Genomic DNA, 15,658 nt, shown 5'->3' on the forward strand with positions numbered 1-15,658 from the left:
TTATACTGTAATTAAAATAAAAGAATGCTAATATCAGCAAAAAGTACCTTAGTTTGAAAATCTTTTGTTATTATTTTTATGAGTACTGTGAAGGCACTTAAACTAGTTCAGTGCATTTTATAAGTGCTTTACATTTTCCAGAGTAGGAAACAGAGTATACAGATGATAAATAACTTGCCCAAAACACTGGAAGGAGGTCTGCTCACCACTAAAGTTGATTCTCCATCACAGCCTTGTCAGCAAGACATTGGAATTAACAGTGGGACCTACAGGAAGCTTTGGGCTCTGTTGGAGGGATTAGGCTCCTCAAGGCAGAGTGAGAGAACCTGAACTAAGAAGAAGAGTGACAAGAAGAGGATGGACATATACAGAAAAAAATCACCATTTGAACTTCACAGATCACTAAGTTTCTCTTATTTTCAGCTTCTCTTTTACCTTCTTAAACAATTAACGAACATATGTTGAAATCTTTCTAAATAGGGAATTGTGCTGCATGGGTTCTATGATGAATAATACTTAAACCAAAGAAAACTGCTTGATTTGGTGTGAAGATAAATAATATTTAGGAAATGGAGAATATGCAAAAGGTAGTACAACTTATGATAGTTGTAATGGGTATTTAGAGGGAGTTTACAGGAAGATGGTAGATATGGGCTTGGGTAAGAGTTTAAGGATTCATGGTAGTTAGACATTCATTAATCCATTCATTTCACAAATACTGAGTTAGTACCTATTATGTGCCAGGACTTGTACTAGCTCAGAAATTTTAAAAATGAGTAGGTTACAATTCTTGGCAAATTCAGATGTTCCTCAAAAAAAAAAAAAAAAAAAGTTACATTACCTTCAAAGAACATCAAATAACTCTAAAATAGTTGCAAGATTTCTCTAAAGAAAACTATAAATCACTATTGAAAAATATTAAGAAGGTCTAAATAAATGGAGAGATACACATTGCAAATATTTTCAAATGGAAGAAGACTCAAAAATATAAAGGTATTTTTTTCACGAAGTAATCTATATACTGCAATTCTAATCAAAACCATAGCCATTTTTTTTAGCTTTTATTAAGTCCCATTTAGTTAACATACAGTATAATACTAGTTTCAGGTGTGCAAAATAGTGATTAAACACTTACATACAACACCGGGTGCTCATGACAAGGGCACTTTTTAGTCCCCATCAGCTATTTAACAAAATTGAAAAGCTGACCCCAAAATTTTATATGGACATGGAAAGGATGAAGAAGCCAAAGTAATCTTAAGAAGGGAAAAAATTGAAAGATTTCTGCTATGTTTGCCCTATGAACTTGGTACGAGCAGTCAGATATATAGATTAAAATAGAGAAGCCAGAAACTCATGCATATACAACGACCTGATGCATGATAAAACACACACACACACACACACACACACACAAAGACACGCACCCCCTGATATAGTCAGAGAAATGGCCTTTTCAATAAATGGTACTGTGTCAATTTAGTATCCACAAGGAAAAAAATGAATATTGAACTTACATTTTGTATTACTATCTAATTCTATTACAGATGGATGGTAAATATAAAAGGTAAAATGAAAAGTAAAAACTTCTAAATGTCCACCAAATGACTGAATGGATAAACAAAAAGTATATATCTATATAATCGAATATTATTCCATCATAAAAAAGTATGATACATGCTACAACATAACAAACTTTGAAAACTTTATGCTAAACAAGTAACAAATTACATATACTATTTGATTCCATTTTTATTAAATGTCCACAAAGGGCAAATCTATAGAGTCAGAAAGCAAATTAGTGGTTGCTTAAGGCCTGGGGAGACTGGGAATTAGAGAAGAGCAATAGCTTGGGCAGCCCCGGTGGTTCAGTGGTTTAGCACCTGCCTTCTGCCCAGGGTGTGATCCTGGAGACCCAAGATCCAGTCTCACATTGGGCTCTCTGCATGGAGCCTACTTCTCCTTCTGCCTCCCTCTCTCTGTCTCTCATGAATAAATAAATAAAATGGTTTTTTTGCGTGTGTTTTTGTTTTTGTTTTTTGTAAAGAAGAGCAATAGCTCAAGTGAAGAGAATTTCTTTTTGAAGCGGTAAAAATGTTCTAAAATGGACTGTGGTCATGGTTGCCCATATCTGTGAATATACTAAAAAAAAAACAGTAAATGTAAATGAACCCTTAAATGCAAAAAAACAATCTTAATTGTACCATAAACCATCAAATGGGTGGATTGCACGGTATGTGAATTTTATTTGAGTAAAGCTGCTGTTAAAAAAAAAAAAAAGTAGAATCTTATAGAGAGCAGTAAACAAAGATGAAATCATTCATGGCCCAGAGCTGTAGGCAGATTTTTAAACAAGATAAAAAATACAGTAGCCATAAAGAAAAAAATTCATAAGTTGAAGTACTTTAAAATTAAACTTTTCTTTGAATTAACATATGCCATGAAGACTGTAAACACTGAAGCCACAAAGAGAAGGCAATTGTAATGCACATACTCATAAAGGAATCATTTTCATAATATATAAAGAACTCTCAAAATCAATAACAGACAACCTAATGGTAAAAAAGGCCAAAGGGCTGAACTTAATAAAAGATAAACAACCTTACAAAAAGATGCTCATCATCATTAATAAGACAGGAAATTCAAATAAAAAATACCCTGCAATACCATTACACACCTACCAAAATAAGTAAAATTTAAAAAGTGAAGAAAATACGAAGTGTTTGTAAGTATATGGAACACTCAGGAGCTCATATACGCTGCATCTACTTGGCAATAAATTTACGAAAGTTGTTTATACTCATATTTTATGATTCAACAATTCCTCACTCCTGAGGATATACCGAACAAATACATACGTATTTGTCAAATGACAGATACAGTAATTTTCATAATAGCACCACTTACACTATTCCAATACAGGAAACTACCTAACACCTGTTAAGTGTTAGACTTGATAAATAGGTTATGGGACTTTTACAAAACAGACCCGTATGAAGAAGCCGTGAGAGTGGCGGGGCGGGTCTACATCGACACCCGTTCACACGGATGATTATCATAAACATAATAAAATAGAACACTAAGAGAAAAATCTGGGTGCGAAAGCATGTAGCTTGCAAGTCTCCATTGATACACATTTCAAAACCAGTTGAAATAAAACGTGAGGATAGTCACTATCCATGGGAGGAGGCCGGGAAAGGGATTGCTGGTAACCGGAAGTGAGGGGTCAGGGCAGGTCATTTTGACCCCTTACCTTGAGCAGAAGGCAACCGAGCAACACAGGAAGAACGGCCTCGCCCTCCTTCTCGCCTAAAACCTGTCTAAGGGTTACAGAAATCTGCACTATAACGTTTCACTTCTCCTCTATCAGGGTAAGGAAAAGAACTCTTACCTGCCTAACAAACCTTACTAGTCAGCCCTTAGCCCGGTCGCTAGTCACTTCCCCACAAGTAACCAGCCCTAGGGGCCTACTCTCCTACTACTGGTTCTGGCACCGTCCCTGGTAGGCGAGGCGGAGCTGGAGCGAGGCCGGCCCTGCTGACCGGGGAGGTGCGGTGGCTCCAAGAGCGGGGAACTCACCCAGGAGGCTGGTCCAGGGGCCGCAGGGCCGCGCACGCCTCCCCGCGGGGTCCCCGGGGCTCACGTGACGCCGGAAGTGGCCGCCGCTGCGCATGCGCCCGGGGGGGGGGTCTCAGCGGCACGTGCGCACACGGGCTGCGCCCTGAAGATGCCTGCCGCGTGGGGTCTGAGGGCGCGGTGTCCAGTGTGAGGCGGCGGAGGGGGTAAGGACGCCCCCCGCCCCCTGTGCAGGGTTCCAGACCCCGGGTCAGCCAGTCGCATGCCCTCCAGGAACTCCGCCAGCTCTCCAGCCCCCGGGCCCCCTGCTCCTCATGCCCCGGGGCTGAGCCGGGGGTCCCTGGCTTGTTGGGCGGCGACCGGGCTGCGGCAGAGGCGGCCGTCCGGGCAGCCGTGGAGGCTCACGAGGGACGAAACAGGGTCACGAGAACGATTCCAAAAGTAAGTGACCGTTTTCTTCACCAAGAGCCTCGTGATTCAAACCACGGATCGGTTAGGCCCCCTGGGCTGGGAGTCGGCCCCTCACTCGGGGTGTTCACGCCGGTGCTCACGGAGTTGGTGGAGATGCCACGTTAGCCGAGTGCTGCGGTGTGAACCCACCGTATCCTGCTCGCAGTGGCACCTCCCCGGAGGGCTGAGTTGAGGGCAAGGCACAGAGTGAGGCTCAGGCTCAGGGGTGGCGTTCAGGGGGGCACTGAACACGGGGCTTCGCTCTCGGGTCCTTAGGATTTCTGCGGCAATACCTGTATACCTGTCATCCAAACGGCAGGATTTCCTCATATGTGTTGCCCCTCGGGGTTCGCAGGCGTGCTTTGGGGCTGGGTTGGGTCAGAACCCAATCTAGGGTTGCGGTTCCGGCCAAGGAGCTTGGAGGGTGCTATTTGCCTGCAGCGTGGTGACTTGCCTGAAGGGCTGAGGTGAGGGTGAGGGTTAGGGTGAGGCTCAGGCCCAGGGTTGGTATTCCCGTGATGCTGAACTTGAGGCTTGTCTCAGGGGTTACTTCGGATTTCTCCAGCTCTCTCTGCCTCTCTTCCAAATGACACTATTTCCTCTGTGTCGCCGGCCGAGTCATCTTGTGTTGCTGAGGTGTCCCAAATCCTTCAAGGTTCAGAGCCAGGATTTGAGCCTGGGTCTGGTCAGAACCCAACCCAGGGTTAGGGTTTGGGCATAGGAGCTAGGAGGATGCTATCTGCAAGTACTGTGGAGATCTACCTGGAGGCCTTAGTTGATGGGGAGGCTTAGGGTGAGGCCCAGACTCGGGGTTGGTGTTCAGGGGTTAGGGTTAAGGTCAGGGGTCAGTGTTAGGGTTAGGTTTATGGTTAGGGTCCTCCTCTCAATACACAGGTGCCTTTTTGTGAGGCAGTGATAGTGTCCAGGACGACCCCATTTTGGAGGATAGCTTTCTCTGTAAGAAATTTCTCAGTATATCATGAGGACAGGCTTTGTTGAACAACATTTAGGGCTTGCAAGGGTTAATTTAATAAAAGCTTTGATGTGCTGTAACATTCTTCAGACCAGTAGAACAAGGTTGGCGGCCAAATGATGAAGTGGAAAATGGAAATGTACCCAACTAGATTTGAGGAGAGGGAGATTGGCAGCTTTTGTTACCATGGAGCGGATTCTCTCCTGTAGCCAGGAAAAACTCAGGATGCTGTGGCCAAGGAACCCAGATGGAAGCCATAGTCAAATGTTTGTGACACACAACCACTGGATCCTATTCCTACCCGGTAAATACCTAGGTGGTGTGACCAGTCAGTGTCAAACCAGTTGGCCTCCCTTAATGTGACAGAAAGACTATATAGTTCCAGTGTTATCTGTCGCATATCCCAGGTACAACGAGTTTGTTTTATTTAGAGTGGTTTTTCTGTTGCCAGCATAGCGGTGCATGAGTGCCAACCAGGGTAAGCCACATGAGTCTCATTACCCCAAAACTGGGTTTACCATTTGCTGGTTGTGAAGTCAAAAAACACAACCAAGCCAAAAATAGGAAAAGGAAGGGTGTTACTTGCAACAAGTAAAAGAGAACACCAGGGACATCTCCCAAAGTGCAAAACTGGGGAAGTTTTAAGCTAAGAGTGCATACATATTCAGGAAGGGGCTTGTCTGGTGGGGAATTAAGCTTAGAACCGAGGCAAAAGCAGTCTCTAAGTGACATAGTCCAGGTCTAAATTAATCGAAGTCACACGGGCCAACAATTAGCATCATTAATTCTCTGACTCCAATTGGTTGGATATTCAAGCTCTCAAAGGGGTTTAAATCCTGAAAAAAGAACTCTACGTTATATCCATTTTTTACTTTTGAATCAGTAATGACAGTTTCACCACTGATTTATTGTTCCTGATATGATTAAGCTATCTCCTGACATGCTTGTAGCTGTTTGTTCTTACATTCTTTTGTTCCCTTAAAATCATTACTGAAGTCTGTTATTCTGCAATTTCAACATATCCCTGGAAATTCTGCAAGAAATGTGCCTTGGGGAAAAAGTGCTGGTCAGGCATAGATCACAAGAAGGCCAAGAGCATTCTTATGACAAGAAACTATGTCTTGTCTTTCTTTTTCCAAAGACTCCTAACTCTTTCTGCCTACAAATGCATCCCAAATCTGAATATAGCCACCCACAGCTCTGATGGTGGTATTTTTAGGACCCTGCTGACCAGCAGTTTGATGGATTGCCTGTGTAGTTTGATTGACAGGTAAAAAGTACCCATGCCCAGTGTTTTTGGTAGGATGTGTCACAGGGCAGGTTTTGGGATCAGTGTTGGTAACATCAGATGATTTTATTAAAGATTTTATGTATTTGTTCATGAGAGACACAGAGAGGGGCAGAGACATAGGCAGAGAGAGAAACAGGCTCCCTGCAGGATCAAGTCCCAGGACTCCAGGATCATGGCCTGAGCCAAAGGCAGACACTCAACCACTGAGCTTCCCAGGTGCCCACATCAAATGAATAAAGAGTACTAATCCTAATTTGTTCTTCCTTAATGTGCTGCTTCAGTGCTTATCAACCCCTGTCCCTGAAGTAGTGACAACCACCATGGCAATCTCAATGAGTTAGAGAATGGCAGCTTCCCATGTACCTAATACTTGGATTAATTCCTTTGCTGGGTATGCAGGTGGGCCTGCTGTAGAAAGGTATTTCTGTTAGATGCCCATCTCATGACCAAAAACCACAGGAATGGTAAAAGTCTAAGATCAAGAAGACAAATACTTAGTAGGAACTTGTATGAGAAGTTCTTAACCTTCTGTAAGAATTATATGTGTGGCCTGACCCTTCATGTGGCTTCAGCCTTAGGAATTTGACCTGGATGTACACACCTTGCATGTCAGCCTTGTGGGACAGCACTGTCAGGCATCAGGAGATGGCCTGGGGATGGAATATGCCAGATCAGGATCCCCACCTTCTCCCCTCCTTCAGTGATGCATGTTCTACTTCAGACATACTGCATTTCAACAGGTCCAGTTTACAGCAGGATAGTGAGATCCCAACGGAGACTGAGTAGTTCCCTCTCACACAAGGGTATAAAGTGACTCAGTCATCCCACTGGAATATCCCATTGCAAATTCCAGAAGCTAATGCCTCTCCCAGGCATGGTGGGGTTTGGTATTCTCAGCAGTGTAGCACTTTGATCCTCACTAGGAATAGGGGCATTGGCTGTTTCCCATGATTTTTATGCCTTTACAGTGTTGGGTGTCTCAGTAGGGGTCCCAGTCCTGCATATGGAGCAACGGGCCCTAATGGGTGGTTGTTCAAACGTGTTAAAGCCTGGGATTGTGCCTTCGTCCACCTGGCCAAGATAGTTTCACTTTATAGTAATTTAATATGATGTTTTAATATGCTGCTTTCCTTTTTTCTTTTCAACCAGCCCTGTTGCCTGTAGGTTAAAGGGGAGATGGAACCTTCATTCAATGCTGTGTTCTTTTGCCCGGTCTTGTACATCATGACCCTTAAAATGTGACCTTGATCACTATTCAACTAGGGTGTGCATGCATGGATTCAGTTTCTCTAATCCCTAAAATGGTGGTGATCTGGTTTATGGCAACAGGGAAGAACTTGGCTTAAGTCAGATGCAGTGTCCATACAAATCAAGGCATACTCAAAACCCTTACTTGAAGGGAGGGTACAATACAATCAATTTGCCAATTTCTCACCATTTGAGAACACCAGTGGATGGCCCCAGATTCATTTGGCAGTTGGCTTGAATGTTGTTTAGAACACACAGGAGGGCAAATGATCACTTTTTATTTTTTGTAAATTTAATTTGTAGTCTCCAGTAATATTACCTTAAGACAAGAACACCAGAGGAGCTTTTAGAGTACTTAATCATCTGGTTGTTTTGTGTGTGTGTGTGTGTGTGTGTGTATCTCGGAAGTGGTTACATAGGTATGATCCTTTAGTGAAAATTTGTGGAGCTATATACATATGAAATTATGTGTAGTTTACTTTAATAAAATAATAGTTGAAACACAAAAGAAAGAAGTATCAAGGGCCATCCAGGTAGCAAATAGCATGAGTGAGGACAAAGAGACAGAAAAGTACAGCCTTGTTCAGAACCAGTGAGGACAATTTGACTGAAACCAAATATTTGCAATTTCCATTATTACCAGAGATGAAAAAATGAAAAGGACTATTTAACCAAACATTTAATATACCCGCTAAGAAACTGCCTCCTCTCTTAAGGAGGCTCTTAAACAGTTTGGGGCTGTTCTCTAAATATCAGGTTCAGTATGGAAAGAAGAAAGTGGAAATGTACTCACAATTTGAATTTCTGTATTCTTTATCCACCAATTTCAGGTACTTAAGCTCTTCCTTTGATACTTGGAATGTAAATAGTGGACAAGACTTCTATATTTCATTACCAGAGACCTTTGTATAACAAAGGTAAAAATGTCATATTGGGTTTAAGCTAAAACAGTAACTTTCTAACAGTGAAATTTCAGGCTACACCACACCAAAAAGGGATGATAGGAAGGATAGGATTGAAGGGGGAAACCTTGTGTAGTAAATACATATTTCTATATTTCAGCAAAAATTCTAATCACAGGATCAGACCAAGAATGAGACCATGTCATCTTTGGGGCTAAAGGCAATGCAAGGATGCTACATTGTATTTGAGTTATAAAGGCCAAGGTAGATGTATGCATCCCAAGGATTTAAAGCCTATAGTTGAATCCCTGACTCAATTTGAATTTGTAACTATTTCTGGGTGAATGGTGTATGTATGTATGTATACCTGGCAAACAATATGGCCTGTATAGTGAATAGAATAGTATAGCGAATAGAATTCACTTCTCACATATTTCTCCGGTCTGTGTTGCAATTAATAAGATATCTTCATCATTCCCAAACTTTTTTTTTTCCTTCAAAATTATATAGATACTCTTGAAAAGTAGCTTCAGCAGAGAACCGAGAGCATTAAAGATACAGAGGTCTATTTAAGGATTCTGTTTAGGTATTCTTGTGAGACACTATTCAAGGGAAGTGGCTTACATGAAAACCTATCTCCCCAAAGGAGTTCCCTAAGAAACACTTGTTCCACCTCTTCAAATCTAAATATTTACCTGCAATGATTCTCTTTGCACTAATCTCATTTCTTTCTATGCCTGAGATTTAGGCACATCTTAGGTACTTACACTTAGGTACTTGCCTCATAAATGTGTTTCTGAAAATTGCCTGTGAATTCAGTGTCTTTAAGCGGAGTTTATTTAAGTGCACTAGGGAAGTTCACTATTTAGAAACCCTGAGTTAAACCTTTTTATGATTTGAACAAACATTTGATAAGGAAATAATCACCTTTTCATTATGCTTGGCTTATTAGTAGTCCTTAAAATGGATATTGAACTGAACTGATGCTTTAACTTATACCTAGTTCTTTTTTTTTAAGATTTATTTATTTATTTGTTCATGATAGACACACACACACAGAGAGAGAGAGGGGGCAAAGACACAGGCAGAGGGAGAAGCAGGCTCCTTGCCGGGAGCCCGACACAGGACTCGATCCCGGGACTCCAGGATCACGCCCTGGGCCAAAGGCAGGCACTAAACTGCTGAGCCACCCAGGAATCCCCAACCTATACCTAATTCTAATGCTTCTCCAGATTTCTCCATGCTTCTCTTCAACCAAGTTATCTACATGATGTGCAAGAAGTTCCTTCCAGGAATATTAATTTTTCAGTGTGTTCTATTTACTGTTATGCCTAGATATCCATCCAATCAGTGGATTTATGATAGTGATGGTAGGTCTCAGATCTATCCTAGTCAGTATACTTCTTGAACTCATTTCATCCAGCTGCCCCATTTAATGCTAAGGTCCTCCAGGAATCCAACTAATGTCTTCAGTTAAGTTTTTTAAACTTTGCATTTTATTGTAGTAGATCTCTGTAGTAGAGACTGTCTGTTTTATTTCAATATTTATTCTCTAATTCCTACTTACCAATGGAACATCCCGTTTTTACATGGGCAATAGCTTCCCAGAAGGAAAAAAGAAATACTGCATCTCCTAGCTTCCCTCGCACCTAGGCATGCCATATGACTGAAGTACTGCCAGTGGGATGTAAGCAGAAATGTTGTGTCCAACCTCTAGAACATGTCTTTAAGTCAGAGTGGCATACTTTAGTTCCTTCTCTTATCTTTTTTGCTGGTTGGAATACAGGCAGGATGAATTTTGATGTATTACAAGGAAATAAATTAGAAGGAAGCTGGGTTCCTCTATATTTATTTGAGATGAAAAGGAAATACATTCTCTTTATTTAACCCACTAGCATGGTGAGGGATCTGTCACAAGAATCTAATAGTAATTGCTGTCTTTCTGTTCCCCATTTGCTAGCTGTGCAACTTTGGTAAGTTACTTTCACTGTTACAGACACTTCCCTTAGGTGTTGAATGGAAAATGTATAGCATCTATCTAAGGGGTTGTATGTAATATGTGGGATTATCCATGCAAAGAGATTACTTTATGTCCTAGCATACAGTAAGTACTCAGTAAATTCTAGTTTTATTATTGCATACTTTCTATGGCTTAACTGTACTTAAGCTCAAGATTACTAATTACGCATTTCAAGATTCATGTTGAACAAATATTCAACCTCTGACATCTGTTTATAGCTGTCCACCCTCATAGCCCATAAGTACCTCAAGCCCATCATGTCTGAAAATCAACTGATCATACTGTTTTCAACTTGCTCTTTTCCTGAATTTTCTGAAGAATGTCATTACTATCCACATAGTTATTTAAATAAAAGAATAATAATTATTTAGGCCATTTATTATAAAAAATATAGTCCCTAGATGATATAGGTTGTCTTTATAATCTTTTATATCCATTCACACTCCTCTTTCACTTCCCTTGTCTCTAGCTTAAGTATTCATCTGACTTGCATTTCTGCAGGGATCTCATAATTGCTCTTTCTACCTATATATCACCATCAAGAAACCTTTTTATACATGGGGGTTTAGTCAGGACATCATCCTACCTAAAAACATTTACAAGACATGCTTTTGGATACAAATAAAATCCAAACTTCATATCATAGTCTGAAAAGTTTATGTTCCATTCCTTCCTAACTTTCAGTTTCATTCTCTCTTTCCCAATCAGACCCTTAATTTTAGCTATAAAAATAGCATTTATGAAAAAAAAATTTAAAAAATGGCATTTATGGAGTCATGCACTTCTCTAAGCACTTGACGTGAACTATCTTTTTTAATCTGCTGAACAACCTGATGAGGCAGATATCATTATTATTGCCAGATGTTATTGCCAGATGAAGAAAGTGATACACAGAGACATCAGAGGCTTATTGAAGTTTGCACAACAAGCAAGTGGGTAGACAAGGGATAAAGCCGAAATGGAGCTTGCACTCCACCCTGGGGCTTTGCTCTTTCATCCTAAACCCCAAATGCACTGTCCACTTTATTTTTCCATTTCTTTGTCTGGAATGCACCCCATTTTGGGAACATGGCTCTCAACCTGGGAAATTCCTTTAACTTCTCATTGGTGACTCTCTCTGTAAAGGCTTCCAGACTCAAGGAGGAAGAATTAGGTGCGTCTTTGTGTTCCCATAGCATAGGCATTGTGCTTCCCTCACAGCCCCCATCCTCCATTGTTACTGTTTCTTTGTGTCCAATGAGTGTATTAGTATAGATCAGACTTGTGTTATTCAATTGTGTGTCCCAAAGTATAAAAGAGAGCATCGGACATATTACTCTACAATCATTTGCTGAACAAATTACCAGAAAAAAAAGTAAATTGGTGAGTGAAAGAAACACACACATGTGCATGCAACAAAACAAAACTATATTATGCCCTGAGAAAAGCAATTTACTGACAGGCAATCTAACTTTTAGATTTAGCTTTGGAGTTAAACATCTGTATGGATTTTATGAAAAGATCTCTTGGTGTTATTTTGGTTTTTGAAGCAGATTATTTATGAAGCAAAGCAGGTCACGTGAAGAGGTTAAAAATCAAATCTGACAAGTTATGTCAAGACAGAAATGCCCCACATGCCCTCTCAGCTACTTGGAGCAGATCCTCTTCTTGGTGGAAACAACCACTGAATGATGAAGATGAGAAAACCTGGATCCTATCCTCAGAAATCAGCTTTTAATAAAAAGGACAATCTCCTCCAGTGCCATGAGCATAGGTTCACATCTTCACCAAAGCAGAGAGGCATCAGGGATTTATCGATCACACAGCTGTTAAGTTCTACTTACTCCACCCTAAACCTCTCACTCTCCCCAAGCCTGCCTTGTCTGCTAGGAAAGTACCTGCCAGATACCTACCTTCCCTTCTGAACTGTATTCATTCTGGGCTTAGTCTGTCACAGTAGCCACACCTCTCTGTCTTATGACTGTCACGGCCCATTCCTGCTTTGAATCACCGTGACTAAATATGGCTCTTCTCAGGACTCTCTACCTCCTGGACCACTCAACTGTGTACTTTTCTAAAGAGAATATACTGAAATAGATAGTTTATAAGGTCTCTTACATACCTAAATGATGTGATTTATTTAGCTACCTTAAGATCTGGTATCCAGGGACACTTTGAATTCCATTAATAGATGACTTCCAGAGAGGATTGATTATCTCTCCTCATAGATCACATATTTATATTTCAGTTAAAAAGAGCAATCTTAGAATTACAGTGTGATCTTGCCCAAAATAATATCTAGAAATGGGAATTAAAAAGCTGGGGAAACTATCCTTTGCTTTTGGCCTCAGCTTACTGGTAGCACTAATGTGTTTGTGCTACTAACTGAATTATCACTGACATTTAATCAAAGAAGGAAAAGATCAAACGCATATAAATTGAACTAAACAAGTGAAATTATCAGACATGCTTAGAAGGCAGCTGAGAAATGAGAACACAGATAGCAAGCTGTGAGCAGCCATATCAAAACCATAGGAGAATATAAGAAGGGAGTGGAAGAAGTATAACTTTGTAGATAATAACCAGGGCCTAAATACAATAGCACTTGCCACTGTGTTTCAGAAATTCCTGGTTTGAATTTTCGTGGCATACCTGTAGAAGACTTGAAAGGAATTTGGAAGATAAAGCTGCAAAGAGAGAAACTCACCAGATAATTTACTGGCTCGGGAGTTATTATTTTGGTTGATGCTGTGTTTATTTTTATCTTCTTCATGAAAAAGGAAATGAAGCATGAAAGATGGAAATGGAATTTTTGCCCTTTTGGTTCAGTTTCAAGTGTTCTTCTGTCCATTACACCCCAACTCCTGATAGGCCTTAATTACTAGTAATGTGGGTTCAAAGGAGGAAATGCTTTTTCTAGAAACTATAGTGGAACCTGGAGATTGAAGATCTTCAACTTGAATCTTACATTGATTCAGAAGAACAAGACCAAAAATGCCATAAAGGAGAGTCCTTCTGTGCTAAGTGAGAATATTGGTCTTCACTAAAGACATAGAGCCTCAATCAAGGAGGACATATGACTAGTGGGGGTTCCATAAATGTCATACGCTGATGTATTAATATACTAGAATGTTCTCTGCTTTGCTCTTAGGTATTAAGGACTGTTTGGGGTAGCATTGTATTATGCCCCCTTCAGTTGCATTGTTTTGGTTGTCTATTTCTATGTAACAAGCCACCTCAAAATTTAGCAACTTAGAGTAACAATTTATTGTCTCTATGGTTCTGTGGATTGACTGAGTGCAGCTGGACAGTTCTTGCTCAGGGCCTCATATGTGGTTGCAGTCAGACAACAGCTGGGGCTAGATATTGAAAGGATGGACTGCTCTAGATTACTAAGATTGATCAGTTACATAGCTGAATTTGCTTTTGTCTATAAACTGGGATCCAGGGATATCTTACAGGAGCAACTATACATGGTTACTCAATCCACCTTGGGCTTCTTAGTATGGTCACTAGGTTCTCAGTATTACTACTACATATATTCTGTCAGACAACAGTCATTGGCCCCATTTCACCCAGGTTCAGGGGGGTGAAGAAATGAATTCTGTCTCTTGTTGGAGGAGCAATGAAATCATACTGCAGAACAAAGTAATGGGAAATATTATCATGGCCATCTTTGGAAGATATAGCCTTCCATAATTATTGACATACAATATTTGGGTTGTTGAGCTTCTAGATAGCATGTACCCGACTGCCCAATTCCTCCATATATTTGAGCCTCTTCACATGTCTTTGAAACTCTTTTTACTTAAGTGCTGTAGTCCATAAATATTCTGTGCTGTTATGTTCTTTTGAACATCAGTCTTTCAGCCTCTTCTCCTGTCGAAGCTCTCCTATCTTGTGTTCTAGTTCCTCAAGGTAATCATAAGTAATGTGGGACATTTGATTTTCTTCTGTATTGGTTCCTCTGTCCAGATATCTACTAATAAAATTAGGCTTCCGGGATATTTAGTACAATGTGACTGTTTAAAGGTAAACTGAGAGACATTAAATTTTTGAATAGTGTATTTGAGCAAACATCTATTCCAATTAGGCAGTACCAAACCAAATATGGTTAGGAGTGCTCCACCAGCAAGAGCTAAGGAAAAGGCTTTTATGGAACAGGTTTGTAAGCAGGGCAAGAACTTATTTGATTGGGTATAGCTTAAGCCATTGCTTATTTGGGAAAGCCTAGTTGGCTGTTTGTCATTAGTTGTTTAGATTTCTTAACCTTAAGGCATTTATAGGAATTGAGTCTGGCTTACATTTTGGTTTGCTTATGTAGGCTACCAGGGTATTAGAACCACCTCAGCCTATTGGCCTCCTTGTTTAATTGCTTTCGCAGAATGCATATATTTTACTCTGGCTAAGATTTAGGCTATAGAGGGCTGCAGAGAGTTTGGATATGTAGTGTATAAACTTCAAGAAAATACCCTTTGCTATTTAGTTTTAAGGTTTGGAATGAGACTGTGCATAAGAAGCCAACTTCTTTAATTTCCCCTGATTAGGCTGTTGCCTTGAGAGCCTTACAAAGCCCTTCAGAGGTGAAGCTGCCAGGCATGCATAGCAACTCTCCTCCCCAACATTGGGGGAGGAGGAGGTTCCATACATGTATACAACCAAAATCTTTTATCGTAGACCCCCAAAAATTCTCTCTGTCATCAGATCTACTTGTATTTCCCTCAGGTCTTCCAAAAATATCTCATTATTAATCATGGAGTAGGTGGGACACCTGGGTAGCACAGCAGTTGAACGTCTGCCTTCAGCTCAGGGCATGATCCCAGGACCCAGGATCAAGTCCCACATTGGGTTCCCTGCAAGGAGGCTGCTTCTCCCTCTGCATAGGTCTCTGCCTCTCTCTCTCTGTATCTTTCATGAACAAATAAATGAATCTTTAAAAAAAACATCATGGAGTAGGAAATAACCATTACGCAAAGAAAGACTGTAGTGTAATGGTTAAACATCACCCTTGGAGCTTCTGAAAGACCTGAGTTCAAATTCCAGCCCTGTGACTGAGTCTGTGGAAGTTTAGCATCTCTCCATAGGTTTCTTTAGCTATAAAAATGAGGGTTGTAGTAGTATCCATTTCCAAAAACTAGCATGAGAATTTTACCTACCTGACCTATAATAAGTACTGCAGATATTTGCTATTACTCTTATTTTGATCTGGCCACTTTTGG

The 15,658-nt window shown here is 40.6% G+C and overlaps 1 protein-coding gene across 22 annotated transcripts in view; it reads left to right on the forward strand.

Moving 5' to 3' along the window:
* Window positions 1-3,679: 3,679 nt before the first annotated feature.
* The window catches only part of LOC144315690 (uncharacterized), a 317,078-nt gene continuing 305,099 nt past the window's right edge, over window positions 3,680-15,658 (forward strand). For 21 of the 22 annotated variants that reach the window (XR_013381471.1, XR_013381482.1, XR_013381486.1 and 18 more), the window contains exon 1: window positions 3,699-4,017. Coding sequence is in view for 1 of the 22 variants with exons in the window: in XM_077900617.1 (XP_077756743.1) it covers window positions 3,839-4,017 (179 nt within the window). In the remaining 21 variants the exon portion in view is untranslated. Of the gene's footprint in view, window positions 4,018-15,658 lie in introns of all 22 variants that reach the window. The other variant, XR_013381485.1, reaches the window with a different exon arrangement.

Source organism: Canis aureus, chromosome 6, assembly GCF_053574225.1.
Source record: "Canis aureus isolate CA01 chromosome 6, VMU_Caureus_v.1.0, whole genome shotgun sequence".
Classification (NCBI taxonomy): domain Eukaryota; kingdom Metazoa; phylum Chordata; class Mammalia; order Carnivora; family Canidae; genus Canis; species Canis aureus.